At 34.6% G+C, this 16,774-nt stretch overlaps 1 protein-coding gene and 1 pseudogene across 2 annotated transcripts in view; both read right to left on the bottom strand.

Annotated features, from left to right (window-relative positions):
* The window catches only part of LOC137401721 (uncharacterized), a 49,031-nt gene that overhangs the window by 17,611 nt on the left and 14,646 nt on the right, over positions 1 to 16,774 (bottom strand). For both annotated transcript variants that reach the window (XM_068088179.1, XM_068088180.1), the window contains exons 4-9: positions 14,230 to 14,828; positions 13,251 to 13,484; positions 11,140 to 11,330; positions 9,549 to 9,702; positions 6,417 to 6,565; positions 3,549 to 3,782 (exon numbers count right to left, since the gene is read on the bottom strand). In XM_068088179.1, the coding sequence (XP_067944280.1) occupies positions 3,549 to 3,782; positions 6,417 to 6,565; positions 9,549 to 9,702; positions 11,140 to 11,330; positions 13,251 to 13,484; positions 14,230 to 14,828 (1,561 nt within the window). The remainder of the gene's footprint in view (positions 1 to 3,548; positions 3,783 to 6,416; positions 6,566 to 9,548; positions 9,703 to 11,139; positions 11,331 to 13,250; positions 13,485 to 14,229; positions 14,829 to 16,774) is intronic.
* Positions 7,650 to 8,659, bottom strand: LOC137401901 (uncharacterized; annotated as a pseudogene).

The following is a 16,774-nucleotide window of genomic DNA, read 5'->3' as shown; positions in this document are numbered from 1 at the left end:
CTCTCTATGTCGTACTCTATACTATTACTAGGTTTACTAGATATACTCTCTCTATGTCATTCTCTATACTATTACTAGGTTTACTAGATATACTCTCTCTATGTCATACTCTATACTATTACTAGGTTTACTAGATATACTCTCTCTATGTCATTCTCTATACTATTACTAAGTTTACTAGATATACTCTCTCTATGTCATACTCTATACTATTATTAGGTTTACTAGATATACTCTCTCTATGTCATACTCTATACTATTACTAGGTTTACTAGATATACTCTCTCTATGTCATACTCTATACTATTACTAGGTTTACTAGATATACTCTCTCTATGTCATACTCTATACTATTACTAGGTTTACTAGATACACTCTCTCTATTTCATACTCTATACTATTACTAGGTTTACTAGATACACTCTCTCTATGTCATACTCTATACTATTACTAGGTTTACTAGATATACTCTCTCTATGTCATACTCTATACTATTACTAGGTTTACTAGACACACTCTCTCTATGTCATTCTCTATACTATTACTAGGTTTACTAGATATACTCTCTCTATGTCATACTCTATACTATTACTAGGTTTACTAGATATACTCTCTCTATGTCATTCTCTATACTATTACTAGGTTTACTAGATATACTCTCTCTATGTCATGCTCTATACTATTACTAGGTTTACTAGATATACTCTCTCTATGTCATACTCTATACTATTATTAGGTTTACTAGATATACTCTCTCTATGTCGTACTCTATACTATTACTAGGTTTACTAGATATACTCTCTCTATGTCATTCTCTATACTATTACTAGGTTTACTAGATATACTCTCTCTATGTCATACTCTATACTATTACTAGGTTTACTAGATATACTCTCTCTATGTCATTCTCTATACTATTACTAAGTTTACTAGATATACTCTCTCTATGTCATACTCTATACTATTATTAGGTTTACTAGATATACTCTCTCTATGTCATACTCTATACTATTACTAGGTTTACTAGATATACTCTCTCTATGTCATACTCTATACTATTACTAGGTTTACTAGATATACTCTCTCTATGTCATACTCTATACTATTACTAGGTTTACTAGATACACTCTCTCTATTTCATACTCTATACTATTACTAGGTTTACTAGATACACTCTCTCTATGTCATACTCTATACTATTACTAGGTTTACTAGATATACTCTCTCTATGTCATACTCTATACTATTACTAGGTTTACTAGACACACTCTCTCTATGTCATTCTCTATACTATTACTAGGTTTACTAGATATACTCTCTCTATGTCATACTCTATACTATTACTAGGTTTACTAGATATACTCTCTCTATGTCATTCTCTATACTATTACTAGGTTTACTAGATATACTCTCTCTATGTCATTCTCTATACTATTACTAGGTTTACTAGATATACTCTCTCTATGTCATACTCTATACTATTATTAGGTTTACTAGATATACTCTCTCTATGTCATACTCTATACTATTACTAGGTTTACTAGATATACTCTCTCTATGTCATACTCTATACTATTACTAGGTTTACTAGATATACTCTCTCTATGTCATACTCTATACTATTACTAGGTTTACTAGATACACTCTCTCTATTTCATACTCTATACTATTACTAGGTTTACTAGATACACTCTCTCTATGTCATACTCTATACTATTACTAGGTTTACTAGATATACTCTCTCTATGTCATACTCTATACTATTACTAGGTTTACTAGATACACTCTCTCTATGTCATTCTCTATACTATTACTAGGTTTACTAGATATACTCTCTCTATGTCATACTCTATACTATTACTAGGTTTACTAGATATACTCTCTCTATGTCATACTCTATACTATTACTAGGTTTACTAGATATACTCTCTCTATGTCATTCTCTATACTATTACTAGGTTTACTAGATATACTCTCTCTATGTCATACTCTATACTATTATTAGGTTTACTAGATATACTCTCTCTATGTCATTCTCTATACTATTACTAGGTTTACTAGATATACTCTCTCTATGTCATACTCTATACTATTACTAGGTTTACTAGATATACTCTCTCTATGTCATACTCTATACTATTACTAGGTTTACTAGATATACCCTCTCTATGTCATTCTCTATACTATTACTAGGTTTACTAGATATACTCTCTCTATGTCATACTCTATACTATTATTAGGTTTACTAGATATACTCTCTCTATGTCATTCTCTATACTATTACTAGGTTTACTAGATATACTCTCTCTATGTCATACTCTATACTATTACTAGGTTTACTAGATATACTCTCTCTATGTCATACTCTATACTATTACTAGGTTCACTAGATATACTCTCTCTATGTCATACTCTATACTATTACTAGGTTTACTAGATACACTCTCTTTATGTCATACTCTATACTATTACTAGGTTTACTAGATACACTCTCTTTATGTCATACTCTATACTATTACTAGGTTTACTAGATACACTCTCTCTATGTCATACTCTATACTATTACTAGGTTTACTAGATACACTCTCTCTATGTCATACTCTATACTATTACTAGGTTTACTAGACACACTCTCTCTATGTCATACTCTATACTATTACTAGGTTTACTAGATACAATCTCTCTATGTCATACTCTATACTATTACTAGGTTTACTAAATATACTCTCTCTATGTCATACTCTATACTATTAATAGGTTTACTAGATATACTCTCTTTATGTCATACTCTATACTATTACTAGGTTTACTAGACACACTCTCTCTATGTCATACTCTATACTATTACTAGGTTTACTAGATACAATCTCTCTATGTCATACTCTATACTATTACTAGGTTTACTAAATATACTCTCTCTATGTCATACTCTATACTATTAATAGGTTTACTAGATATACTCTCTTTATGTCATACTCTATACTATTACTAGGTTTACTAGACACACTCTCTCTATGTCATACTCTATACTATTACTAGGTTTACTAGATATACTCTCTCTATGTCATACTCTATACTATTACTAGGTTTACTAAATATACTCTCTCTATGTCATACTCTATACTATTAATAGGTTTACTAGATATACTCTCTTTATGTCATACTCTATACTATTACTAGGTTTACTAGACACACTCTCTCTATGTCATACTCTATACTATTACTAGGTTTACTAGATATACTCTCTCTATGTCGTACTCTATACTATTACTAGGTTTACTAGATATACTCTCTCTATGTCATACTCTATACTATTACTAGGTTTACTAGATATACTCTCTCTATACCATACTCTATACTATTACTAGGTTTACTAGATATACTCTCTCTATGTCATGCTCTATACTATTACTAGGTTTACTAGATACACTCTCTCTATGTCATACTCTATACTATTACTAGGTTTACTAGATATACTCTCTCTATTTCATGCTCTAAACAGTTTGAATGTCTAGCAAAAAAAAGATCGATTAGGAAGGGTTTGTTACTTTTTATCAAGGTGGCCATTGGTAAGTCGACTTGAAGAACCTTTATCATCGGCTTCAAACAAGATCCTCAAGTCTCGCTCAGTTAGCTTGAGGAACAATGGAACTTGAGACACCAATGTCTTGTAATACTTATTACCCATAAAGAGTGAGTCTGGACCCGCAATTGTCTGTGGTCCTGTAAGTTCTTCAAACAAGATGCATGCTTTTTGAACGTGTTCACCTTCCTGCTCATTTCTGTAAAGCAACATCTAACTAAAAACTACTATAAACTAATTATAGTAACGGCCAGATATTTTATGTACAAAAAAGTAGATTGACTAAAATAAATGACATATTGACAGCATACACACTAAGACATCAGCTACTTTCTAGAAAACAACAAAAATCTAATAATTCCAAGGATAAAGCTTGATTACTTAAACCTCGAAATATTCAAATGCTTGATAAATAATCTACATATAAATCTCATCGTCGGTTGGTCATTCGTGTGTCCAGTTATAGCGATAATGTTTTAGGAACAAAAAATCCAATTTGCACCGGAGTTCAACTCGAAACCTCCAGGTATGCAGACATGTATGCTATGCCACTAGTCTAGACGCCGACATTACTATACAACGAAATATTTGTGGCCATATTCATTACATCGGCTGAAATACTCATACCTAAAGCCCTTGGGAAAATACTATTGGTTACTCCAAGCAAAATCATGATTGCATTAGAGACGATTACGCATAACACCACATACAAGGATTATTAAGCTGACTTCACGGCTCTTATTATAGAGCTTACTATCCACTGCTCTTGTCTACACTACCTTAAGTTACGAGCATAGGTTACTCGAATTAAACAATTTGCCAATGGCAACTATATTACCCCACACTATAAATAAGCTGTTTTTTATTACCAGAGTAACACTGGGCATTCAGTTAGTACAATTTTATCGTTGTCAGGTCATAAATCAACAAGAATGGCAACGATGATATTAATGCGTACAGTGCCAACACAGATGTTTTAGAATAGCTACTAGCAAGAGCAAAGTCTGTAGTAAGAATAAAGTAAAAAATATTGTATCTAAAATTAAAAAAGTCTATTTAGTATTATAATAAATTATAATTATATTACTATAAAAGCCGTCAGTCCGTTTGCTTGTCCCAAGCCACAGTTAGAGGTTAGGATGAAAGATTGTTTTCAATTAGACGAAACTTGTAAAATTCATCTCGGTAGTATTCCTACCACGTATTCCTATACCTTCAAGTATTCCTGAATAGTTGCGCACATACATATTCCCTGTGCTTTATCAGTACACTTAATGATTTCTCACGACACACTAGACTGCCAGAGTACTAGTATATAATAGAGATAGCACCCCTATATGACATTTCTCACGACACACTAGACTGCCAGAGTACTAGTATATAATAGAGATAGCACCCCTATATGACATTTCTCACGACACACTAGACTGCCAGAGTACTAGTATATAATAGAGATAGCACCCCTATATGACATTTTCTTTTCCCAGGGGCAACAAGAAAAAAACGATATGCTTTCGGCTAACTATGAGATTTTCATTTATAATGGTTACCAGGCAACATTATATTGACAATAACTGTCCTAACAAGCATTTAATCTGACCAGTAAATAACAGAATGATGAACAGCAAGTTCACCTAATATTTTATAATAGATAGATATGTATAAGTATATTGTATATACATATGAAAACTGTAAGATTGTTTATCAAGTCATTTTACTATCCATATCCATAACAAAAGTACAGGTGCCTGTCACTAACCATTGTTTAATCCATAATAAATGTACAGGTGCCTGTTACTAACTATTGTTTAATCCATAATTAAAGTACAGGTGTCTGTCGCTAACCACTGTTTAATCCATAATAAAAGTACAGGTATCTGTCAGTAACCATTGTTTAATCCATAATAAAAGTACAGGTGTCTGTCACTAACTATTGTTTAATCCATAATAAAATTACAGGTGTCTGTCAGTAATCATTGTTTTTATAAGGCAAGTAGAGCATGAATAAAACCACAATTCTCAATGAATACAAAAATAACCAGTATTCTGCAAGCTTCTCTTGTTTTGAACATGTTTTCAATGTGGTTTTACACGAAGGCTTGCGGTATGAGTTGGATGAGCGGAACGCTTTTTGCTAATTGGCGGCCTACAGCTAAGAAATTGTTTGTCGCTGAAAACTAAATATTAAGAGAAGTTACTATAGACGAGAAGTTACTCGCTATTACCGATCACATATTCTATCTTGCTGCAGTTCCACCAAGTACATCACAAAATCTTTGAACACGTTGTCTTATTTCAAATTTGCTTGTTGCTGTATTTGTGTTACGGGTTTTAAAATCCTGCATAAACTATGCCCAGAATATTTGTATTTATCCTTGGATACATATGACAAACATCTGTTTCAATTCTGTGACACCAATGTCTGTGACACCATGTCTGTGACACCAATGTCTGTGACACCAATGTCTGTGACACCATGTCTGTGACACCATGTCTGTGACACCAATGTCACGGACATGACATGGATGTCAGCTGTTTAGCGGATATAGTTGCATCTGAAATAGCTAGTAGTAAATGAAATAATAAATTGAATTTTAAAGGCACAAAAACAGTCAGCTAAGAGGAAAAACTTTTTAGCCAAACTAATACTAAATGCTATCATCAACATATATACTTTTTCGTCCTAGTGATACTAGCTACCGAATAAAAAGGTTTTCACTAAAGTTATGACAACTCCTCGGTACATTATCACTAGGCCTATAATCGACAACTTAAAACTAATTTGCTAGAAATGCTTCCCTAATAGAGCCTGAGTTACTAAAATGGAACCTACGGAACTCGAAGGGCACTATAGCTATAAGCGCCCACAAGCTTGGCAAAGCCATCCAGGGCCTCCGCAATATGCTTTTTTGCCTTCTCCTTTGGCTGTCTCAAGGCTAGCTGGCAGTAGCCCATTGCCATCTGAAGGTTGCTCATCCACAACTACAAAAAAGGGCCGTGAATCTACCTGATTAGGTCAAGCCGAAGATAACGTAAAGGTCAAGGTTGTTTAACTATCAAGGCCACCATCCTACGCACTACGTTCACATGAAATTTTGGATCTACATTATTAGATAATGTGTAAAATAAACTTCTCACTGTACAAAGGTTAGTTACATCTGTTAGTTACATGGTTAGTTACATCTGTTAGTTACATGGTTAGTTACATCTGTTAGTTACATGGTTAGTTACATCTGTTAGTTACATCTGTTAGTTACATAGTTAGTTATATCTGTTGGTTACATGGTTAGTTACATCTGTTGGTTACATGGTTTGTTACATTTGTTAGTTCCATGGTTAGTTACATCTGTTAGTTACATGGTTAGTTACATGGTTAGTTACATCTGTTAGTTACATGGTTAGTTACATCTGTTAGTTACATGGTTAGTTACATCTGTTAGTTACATGGTTAGTTACATCTGTTGGTTACATGGTTTGTTACATCTGTTGGTTACATGGTTAGTTACATCTTTTAGTTACATGGTTAGTTACATCTGTTAGTTACATGGTTAGTTACATCTGTCATTCAATATTTCATACTCAAACTAATGTCTTGCAAAACCAGACATGCTGTGCAGAAATCCCAATTGTACTCTTGGTATTTTAGCTGGCATTTTAGCATCAGCGACATGGAATGATCCATAAACACAATAGTAATAGGACAGAACAAAATTATAAATATTTAAAAAATTTCTAAAAGTTAGCATCAAATTTTCTCAAATTTGTTTCGTTTAAAAATATAGAAACTAATTTGGAAAAAGCATATCACGAGTAATCTAGTGTTTACACCCAAATGATTCATCAGAGTTGTTTCCCTTCTAACCAAGTTGGTTTGGTAAAAAACAAAAAATGGTTGTTAAAAAGGCCTTATTCCAGTCGCTGACACAAAATGGGTGAAGTGCTACTTACTATGTTTGTCTGATTTTGACAGCTGTCAAGATGTAGTACAACATGGATTTGACCAATCATACAAAGGTCTGTCAGTAATGGAAATTTTTTTCATATTTTTTTACAATATGATAGAGCTTTACAGTTTTTTGCTTTTCAACATGATCGTCTTCTTTTTTATACATTTGTTCCACCTTCATACAAAGTTCTCAATTCCTGCAGAATAAATTCCGGCGGCTGGGTTCTAAACTATTTACGCGCTGCTTCAATGACCGGTACAACAGTAGTGAAATGTTTACTTCTCATGTTGTTCTTTAATGGTCTGAAAAGATGCAAACCGCTTGTTGCCAGATTTACACTATAAGGAAGGTGTACCAACACTGCCCAGTCTAGTTCCTCAATTTTGGCCATTGTATGGGCAGCGGTACGTAGGCCAGCATTGTCCTGGTAGAACACGACACCTCTAGCCTGGAGGCCTTTTCTCTTGTTTCCTATGTCATGCTTCACCCCAGCCAGCTTACAGTAAATTTGAGAACAGTGTTAACTTGGCTCTTGAAATCTAATGCTGTAGGTCCGTTTCCATCCCACAATACCATAAGCAATATTTTCTGTGTCATCCTCTGGGACTTGATCTTCTTTACAGGAGAGTCAGTATGCTTCCACTCCATCGATTGTCTTTTCGATTCTGCTTTGTAATGATACGGCCAAGTTTCATCAATAGTTATAATCATAGATAGAAAAGCATTCTCTTTTAGTTTGAGTCTTCTCATATACTCTCTGGCAGCCAAAAGACGCTGTGCTTTGTGATCCTCAGTCGGCATGTTGGGTACCCATGGTGGACTGACTTTGTTGAAGGCTAGCTTTTCATGAACAATATTGTGCACAGTTCCATGTGAAATGTCCATGGTCTCAGCAACATAATCTATAGTGAGTCTTCTATCAGATTTAATCTACTTTTCCACCTCAGCTACTGTGTGTGGAGCTGAAACCACCACTGGTCTAACACTTTTTGGCTCCTCAGTAATGTCTTCTCGCCTCTAGCAGCTTGTTTGTGATATACAGCATTCCTCATGCTGTTCTGTCATTCTACTGTGCCTGTGCATGCCACTTGGCGTCCCCCTTCAGCTATCAGAATCTCACAACAGCCATTTGCTCTATCATGAGTGAGCATGTTTTCAGTTTGGTAGCAATTTTGAATATAAAGAATATAAAATAGTTGAAATGCTAAAATGTTGAATTTTTGGGTTGTGTTGACAACTTCCATTCTAACAAGTCTATAAAATATTAAATTGGCAGATAAAATAGAACGAGTTATCACAAAAATCCCACGACTTATTGACTGACCCTCGTATCTCGCAATAGCCCCCGAAATACAATAGCGATATATTCTGCTCTCCAACAGGATCAATTAAAAATAGCCTTGATAACATCAGGTGGGCTTACACCAGGAAGATTTATAATTAATACTCATTTGTAGTGATTAATTGCTATAGTTATTGCACATACATATACATGACATGTAACAATGGAGTGTCATTCTTTTGTGTTTATCATGATGAATGGTCAAAATGGAATAGATATCGATGTTGTATTTCATTGGCTCAAACCGGCGAACCACATCTTGTAGTCGGTATCTGAGTTGGTTTAATGTATAGTCTTTGTAAAAACATACTTCACATCATAAACAGACTAGAAACCATTTTAACTTCAACTCTCTCAGCGGAAACACAGCTCCAACAAATTGTCCTTGTGCAAACGAGTCATATTGAAACTCTATAAAACTCTTGAAAACTATAAAATTAGTCTCTGTTGAAGTCATTAATTCAAGCTAGGCAAGTTCTTTTATTCGTAGCACCAACAAATGAAAAACAACCAAAATTGCTAGAACTAAAATTTACAACCTGTTTAATTAGGAAAAGGTATAACCGTGCTTAACCACAAAATGTTTGCTGTATTTGAATGGTGCATAAAATGGTGTTGTCATGAACAAACCAGTTAAAAATCTAAAAGTGCTACAAAGAAGCCATGCGGCACCTACCATGATGCAAGGTTGCCCATCCCTGCTTATGGACATCTCGTTAACCCGAGTAACAAGAGCACGCGCATGCTCATAAAGGTGGAGATAAATCCTATGTGGTTGATGAGCCCTGCCATCTCTTGGCATTACTCTAGTCAAAGCAACTAAGGCCTTCCTAAAATACGCATAAACATCAATAAACAATAAAATAAAGCAACAAACAACAAAAATAAGAATAAAAAAGACAACTGGGATGATATTTTGTTTTGATATCGATCATTAGTCGGAAAGCACTTTTGTGGCTTGCAAGATCCTTCATACAAAGATATACCAACACTTGGATCTAACAACCATCACGCCATTAGCAACACCTCTGCGTTGATCTCAGATTGATAAGGGACTTCACGAGTGCAGCTTGTGATTGGCTAATCACTATGATGTCATCGTGTAATTCGGTTAGGAATGCTTAAAGGTTGACTTGCAACAAAATTCGCATTACAGTTATTTGATATCAAAAAGATTCACCATGTCTTACTCTGTTGTGTTGTAGTTGCAGAATATGTGGATATGTGATTACAAGCTCTTAAACGCTAAAACACAAAAAGCCGCCGTAGATTGGAATCAGTTTCTTTCTTTGACGTAGTCATTACATTCGGTTATTGTCTTGTTACGTAGGATGTACTCACATGAATCGAGAGGCCAATAAAAGGCTCAATATAAAACTTCTCGTAGCACAAGTTTATGAACAACACTTCGGGTTTTACCAAAGACTCCGTATCAAATATAGATGCTCGCTACTTAACAGTTTTGTTTCGGCTTGGTCTAATCGTCTAGTCGTAATCTGATCATGTGAACCATACCTCAGGAATAATTTCTGCAGCATTTTTCGATCATCACAGGTGAACAACAGGCTCATCATGTTTATCAGACAATGATATGTACTCCTTCAAACAAAAGTTGAAAATTTAAACGAATTTTTATGGTAGGTTATAGGATATCTGTGCTGAAAGTGACAGCATTACAATGACGATAAAATTGATGCGTAAGAACAATAGACATGGTTTTATTGAATGCGTGAAGTATATTTGTGAAAATATTTCAACAAATGAGGTTGCGTGAAAATGTAAACAGAAGCCATCTTGTCCAATTATGTCCCATTTGAGCCATTTTGGACAGAGATTCCAAACTACGGCGGTCTCGTGTGGCTGCGATTAACTGTTTGTTTGTTAGCTTTAAAAAGCTTGTAATCACATTTCCACATATTTTGCATCTACAACACAGCAAAGTAAGACATAGCGAATCTTTTGATAGCAAATAACTGTAATGTGAATTTTGTTGCAAGTCAACCCTTAAAGCCCTTCCAGCACTCCAAAATTCAGTTGAATTTGAATCAACTAATCAGCCGGTGATGCAAGGATCTTTTTTTGCTAGTTGAAGCTGAATAATATAGTATATAATAATAAATAATATGATAATAATTGTATTACAAGCGTTTTGCGATGCTGACCAAGATGGCGGCCAACGGTCTAAAAAGAATTAGTGATGTTTGAGCTTGTCAATCAAGTTGCACTTTATTAAAAGGAATATGGCACATCCCCATGCAATGTTCTACCTGGCTAAGTCGATATCTCTCTCTGCGTTTGGCTCGTCCACATACAGCTGAAGCATGGCCTGCCTTGAAAGTTTATGAATGCTGAACAATGGAAAGCCTTCATACAACTTGGCCTCGTCGAAGAGATATAATTTTTTGAGGTCCCGGATCAGCTGCTTCTTGAGTTCATCAGCTTTCAGAAGCACATTTTCCTGAAAATAGACAATAGCCGTAATACAGTCCTTTAAAGACCCTAAATCAGATAATCAACAATCCAGGAGTAATTAACTATAGAACATAGGTTATAAACAAAGCATATCGACAGAATTGAGAGTTGCCTGACCCTTGTGCAACTATCAAGCTTGTATTGAGAACTCATGCAATGTTTGGCTAAGAAAAGCTACGGACAAACTTTCTCTCCCAGTGAGTTTTTCTGTTTAGCTCAAGCGCTGCAGAATGCTACTCATTCCTGCAATATCAGCCCAAGAACTTTGTTATTTCAAAGGCTAAATGAGTGTTTTCCCTGGTTGCAAAATATTTATAGCATTCTATAATAATAATTTTGTTTAAAAAAAAAACTAGTTTTTAGCACCCTAACAGTAGAATCACCTTTTAATATACAATTTCTAACGTACTATTTTATAACTATAAATATTCAGTGAGTACTACTGACAACTAAGCTTTATAGCATAACAGCTTAACAAACTTTAAGTGGACCACTAAAAAGTTTTACAGAAAATTTAAAACATTTTTTTCTATGAAAGTTCAGAAAAAAATCAGCAGTTCTTGCTAAATATTGATACATATACATGTATGTATATAGATGTAAATATATACACTAGATGAATGCCCAGCATTGCACAAGTAATAAAAGAGCTTTTTAAAAAAAAAAATTATTTTTAACCATACACATTTACCTTTCTAACTTTTAAATTAAGGTGTTTGTTTATTTCTGTGGGTCCCGCCAATGCATATTATTTGAACTTTAATGCGTAGATATTTGAAAGCTCGAGGAGTAGCTAAAACAGACTGTTGAAAAAACATTTCGTATTTCTTAAGTTACACATTTATTCAAGACTTAAAACAGCCTGTAAACAGTGTCAGGTAATGTAGTTGCCATTGACTAAGTTTCTTTACCCAATGAATTAGAGGAACTTAAGCTAGTAAGTTAAGCTAGTCTAAATCTTTACTATAATGAGAGCCATTATTATAACTTAAGCCAGCATTAGCGGAAAATATTGCATCATGATGTCTCACACAACCATGATCTATAATCGTGCTAGCTTAAACAATTGACATTAAGGATTGGCAGTTGCAATAAGTATTTGAACAACTGTACAATAGCAATGGTAAGGACAGTGTTGTGTATTGGATATTATGCTTGTCTGTGGCATACATGTAGGTGTATCCAAGTTTAATTCCAGTGAGAAGCAGGTTCATTGTTCTTAGATTTCAATCGCTATAACTGGACACACACATGGCAGAGAAACCAACACTGAGATCTATATATTTATATATAATATATATATATATATATATAAGTTATATTTATACACATTAGTAGAAAGAGTGCTCAATGTTTTGAGTAAAAACAGGGCTGATATAAAACTATGTGTACTAAAAAACTACAAGTTTTGTTAAAACAATTTATTGCTTAAAGTTTCGTGCGTTAGGCTTGCACTCTTCAGATAAAATGTTGAAAATAAATATTCCACTAGCAGTAATGTTGTATAAAAGCTAAAAGCCAGAGTCTTAAGTAATACTAAAGAAACAGTATTACTTAAGACTCTGGCTTTTAGCTTTTATACAACATTACTGCTAGTGGAATATTTATTTTCAACATTTTATCTGAAGAGTGCAAGCCTAACGCACGAAACTTTAAGTAATAAAATGTTTTAACAAAACTTGTAGTTTTTTAGTACACATAGTTTTATATATATATATATATATATATATATATATAAGAGAACACATTAGCAAAATTCATACAGAGAGTGAATTATTACTATTGTCGTCTCGTCGGAATTTTCGACCAGCAGATGCAACGATTAGCCAAGAACAGCACCACAATAAACATCATAAAAAAACTACTTCAGTCGTACGCAGAGACTATGGAGAGTGCATAGACTCACCCTCGAATGGGGGGTGTCAGAAAACATGACCTCTGCACAGGAGGTTAAGAGCTCAGTGGTAAAAAACATTCTGTTGAACATGGTCAGTAGCATTATAAGCTCCGTGTATTCTTTCTTGGAGCCTGACTTCATTAGGCGTTTGGTCAGGCTTGCATGCTGCGCCTTCACCACCTTAGATTCCGCCTGACACTTACTCATATTATCAATGAGCGTCTGCAAAGCCTGCTCAATTGGCTGAAACATAAAGCGGTTTGGGATATCATCAGGAGATATGGAAAAGTATTTAGCAAATATTTTAGGGAATATTATGAAAAAATACAATCAAGTAAACTTTTTAATCTAGTGATTTTCACTTAAAAGGCTAAGCAAACATAATTTATTCTACAGATATAAGGTATAGCTCCATTTCTCAGTCATATAGATTCTTATAGGACATGCCATTTTAGCAGAACAAATAACATAACTGCCTGATTTATAATATATAGCAGGACACCTGTCAGGGCATGGAAATATATTACGAATGTTTACAATGTATAAAGCAGGGTTGAAAATATAGAAACAAGTTGGGTGAGTTACCAATGTGTTGTCTTATTTTAACTTTCTAATAAGATGCACACTTTTGGTCGCTGATCCTAAGATTAAATATTTTTATGTTGAAAAACCAAAGCCTAGCCTGAGAAGGGGCAGAGCATTTCATAAGACAAGCTAGCAAGGGAATTTTCTGTAAATTTTTCAACGATGCTAATTCAACTGATAGGTTTTGTGTTTTTAAAGCATCCCAGGTAAAAGGTAATGCAGCAGACAGTGTATATAATGTCACCTTAAAAAGGAAACTCCTAAGAATATGGTTAACGATCGCTGTGAGCAAATTATTAATCCACTGTTTACCATAATTTGGTTTAGTCACACTGAATCAAAAAAAAAGAATATGGCTGCAAAATATAGAAAGATGAAAAGTGGACGCGTCAAGAAAACTTACCGTTCCATCCTCTATATCGCTGCGCAGACCTACGAGTATACTTGGAGTACAGCCGAGTTCCTTCTTTATCCTCGGCAATTGAGGAGAAATGTCTAAATCCTTCTTGTTCAGTTTGAAAAATTCTTTTATTTCCTCATCACTGAAGCCTGATATCTCTAGAACATCCTCCGATGCGAATACATCGCACCCCCGAAGATGATCACTCATAGCATGATCGGCAGTGATAATGATCATCCAGAATGGATCTGGCTCTCCTGTTGCCCTGAGTGGCTTTAGAATTTTCTGATCAATATAATATAGGATGTCAAGGTCGAGGTCTGCGTCATCAAATATGAACAGCTTGTACGAGTTCATTTCAGTACGAGCAGGCGAATTCATTTTATCAAACAAATCCTTAATGTGCTGCTCAATATTGTCATCCGATTCTGCGAGTGGAAACCCGGCTGACTCTGCAAAACTTCGTAAACCGGAGAGGAAATGGTTTCGATCATCACAGGTGAACTCATACTCATAATGCTTGACCTGCTCATGCATGGGGTCGTTCTTGAACTTCTTACATATCTGGCGGGCCAGTTCAGATTTGCCTGAACCACTAGGACCTGCCAAAGTTAGATGTGAGGTGGTTACAGCGGCGCAATGTGAATCCTTGATATTTGTATCAAATTTAAAGCCTATTTCATAGTGGATGCTGTTGTAATGTCATTGAAATAATGCTGTGCCACCTATGCTTTCGATAGGTCATGTTCACAAATACCAATACAGTGGAACCTCTACATAGAAAAGACTACATACGAAAGTCTTAAACTACGAAACGCCCTTTGCGAGAAAATATGCTTCGACTTGTGGAAGATTTTTCTAGATAGGAATGTACTTGCATATGTATTTGGACCCGTTCACGTCTAATTTTGGTCTGTTAGTTTGTTTTGTATTTTGGCACGCTTGTTTTCTGTAGGTACTGTATACCACACATTTGGCTCAGTTTCATCTGCTAGCCAAAGTCAGTAAACGTTTGTCATATAATTTGGAGTTATCTTGTGTCACCTTGGAGTAAGACAACTACAGCTTCTAGCAATTCAAGTTCTGTACTTTGGTCTGATGACACGGTTTTTTCATTTCAGGCGATGTAACCACATTTTTAGTAATGTTTGTAAAAAATTTATTTTGAACAAAAACAACCAGGACAGCAATACAACATCCAACACTTCAGACTGGTCGTCCTCTCGCACCCACACAGTGGTCGCTTAGCCTCGTCTAGATAGCCAACACCAGAGATAAACAAACATGTGGATTTCAATTTTTGTTCATTATTTCTCTATAATTATTTCCCACATGCACTTGTTCTTTCACTACGTAGTATCATAATAACAAAATTCAGACATGTAAATGTGATAGTTGTGAGTTATAACCATTACATGTATTTATAATTTATACTATTATTTTTAGTGCAAGGTGTCTCTTTCAACGAAAAATTCTGCTCACGAAACGGCTTCTCAAATAAATTACCTTCGTAAGTAAAGGTTCCGCTGTACTACATTGCCATAGCTAGCTAATGTTAGATCTTTCTAGACATTACCAATGACAACAGTTTAAAGGCAAAGATTAAACAATTGAATTTACGAACAGTGACTAATTATTTAGAATAAAGTTTTGCCAGCAACCAAAACTTTTAATTAAATTGTGCATTAAGATTATTATTAAATACTCTTGAATATGAAATGTATTATCGGAGAACATTACAAGTTTGTTAGTAGTAACATCATCACTGCTAGTGTCTTTGATGAGCTGGCTTATGGATGGCTTATGGGGTTAAATGGTGTTTTCAAGTGAACTTCGACAAAGCAATTTAGTAATACCATCATTTAAGTGTCCTTGACATGTAATATCATATAGCAGTCCTACACATGTAATATCATATAGCAGTCATGCACATGTAATATCATATAGCAGTCCTTTACATGTAATATCATATATCAGTCCTTCACATGTAATATCATATAGCAGTCCTGCACATGTAATATCATATAGCGGTCCTGCACATGTAATATCATATAGCAGTCCTGCACATGTAATATCATATAGCAGTCCTGCACATGTAATATCATATAGCAGTCCTGCACATGTAATATCATATAGCAGTCCTGCACATGTAATATCATATAGCAGTCCTTCACATGTAATATCATATAGCAGTCCTGCCCATGTAATATCATATAGCAGTCCAGCACATGTAATATCATATAGCAGTCCTTCACATGTAATATCATATAGCAGTCCTGCACATGTAATATCATATAGCAGTCATGCACATGTAATATCATATAGCAGTCCTGCACATGTAATATCATATAGCAGTCCTGCACATGTAATATCATATAGCAGTCCTGCACATGTAATATCATATAGCAGTCCTTCACATGTAATATCATATAGCAGTCCTGCACATGTAATATCATATAGCAGTCCAGCACATGTAATATCATATAGCAGTCCTTCACATGTAATATCATATAGCAGTCCTGCACATGTAATATCATATAGCAGTCCA

Source organism: Watersipora subatra, chromosome 8, assembly GCF_963576615.1.
Source record: "Watersipora subatra chromosome 8, tzWatSuba1.1, whole genome shotgun sequence".
Taxonomy (NCBI): domain Eukaryota; kingdom Metazoa; phylum Bryozoa; class Gymnolaemata; order Cheilostomatida; family Watersiporidae; genus Watersipora; species Watersipora subatra.
The sequence above is the reverse complement of the archived record's forward strand: the minus strand, read 5'-3'. Positions and strand labels throughout refer to the sequence as shown.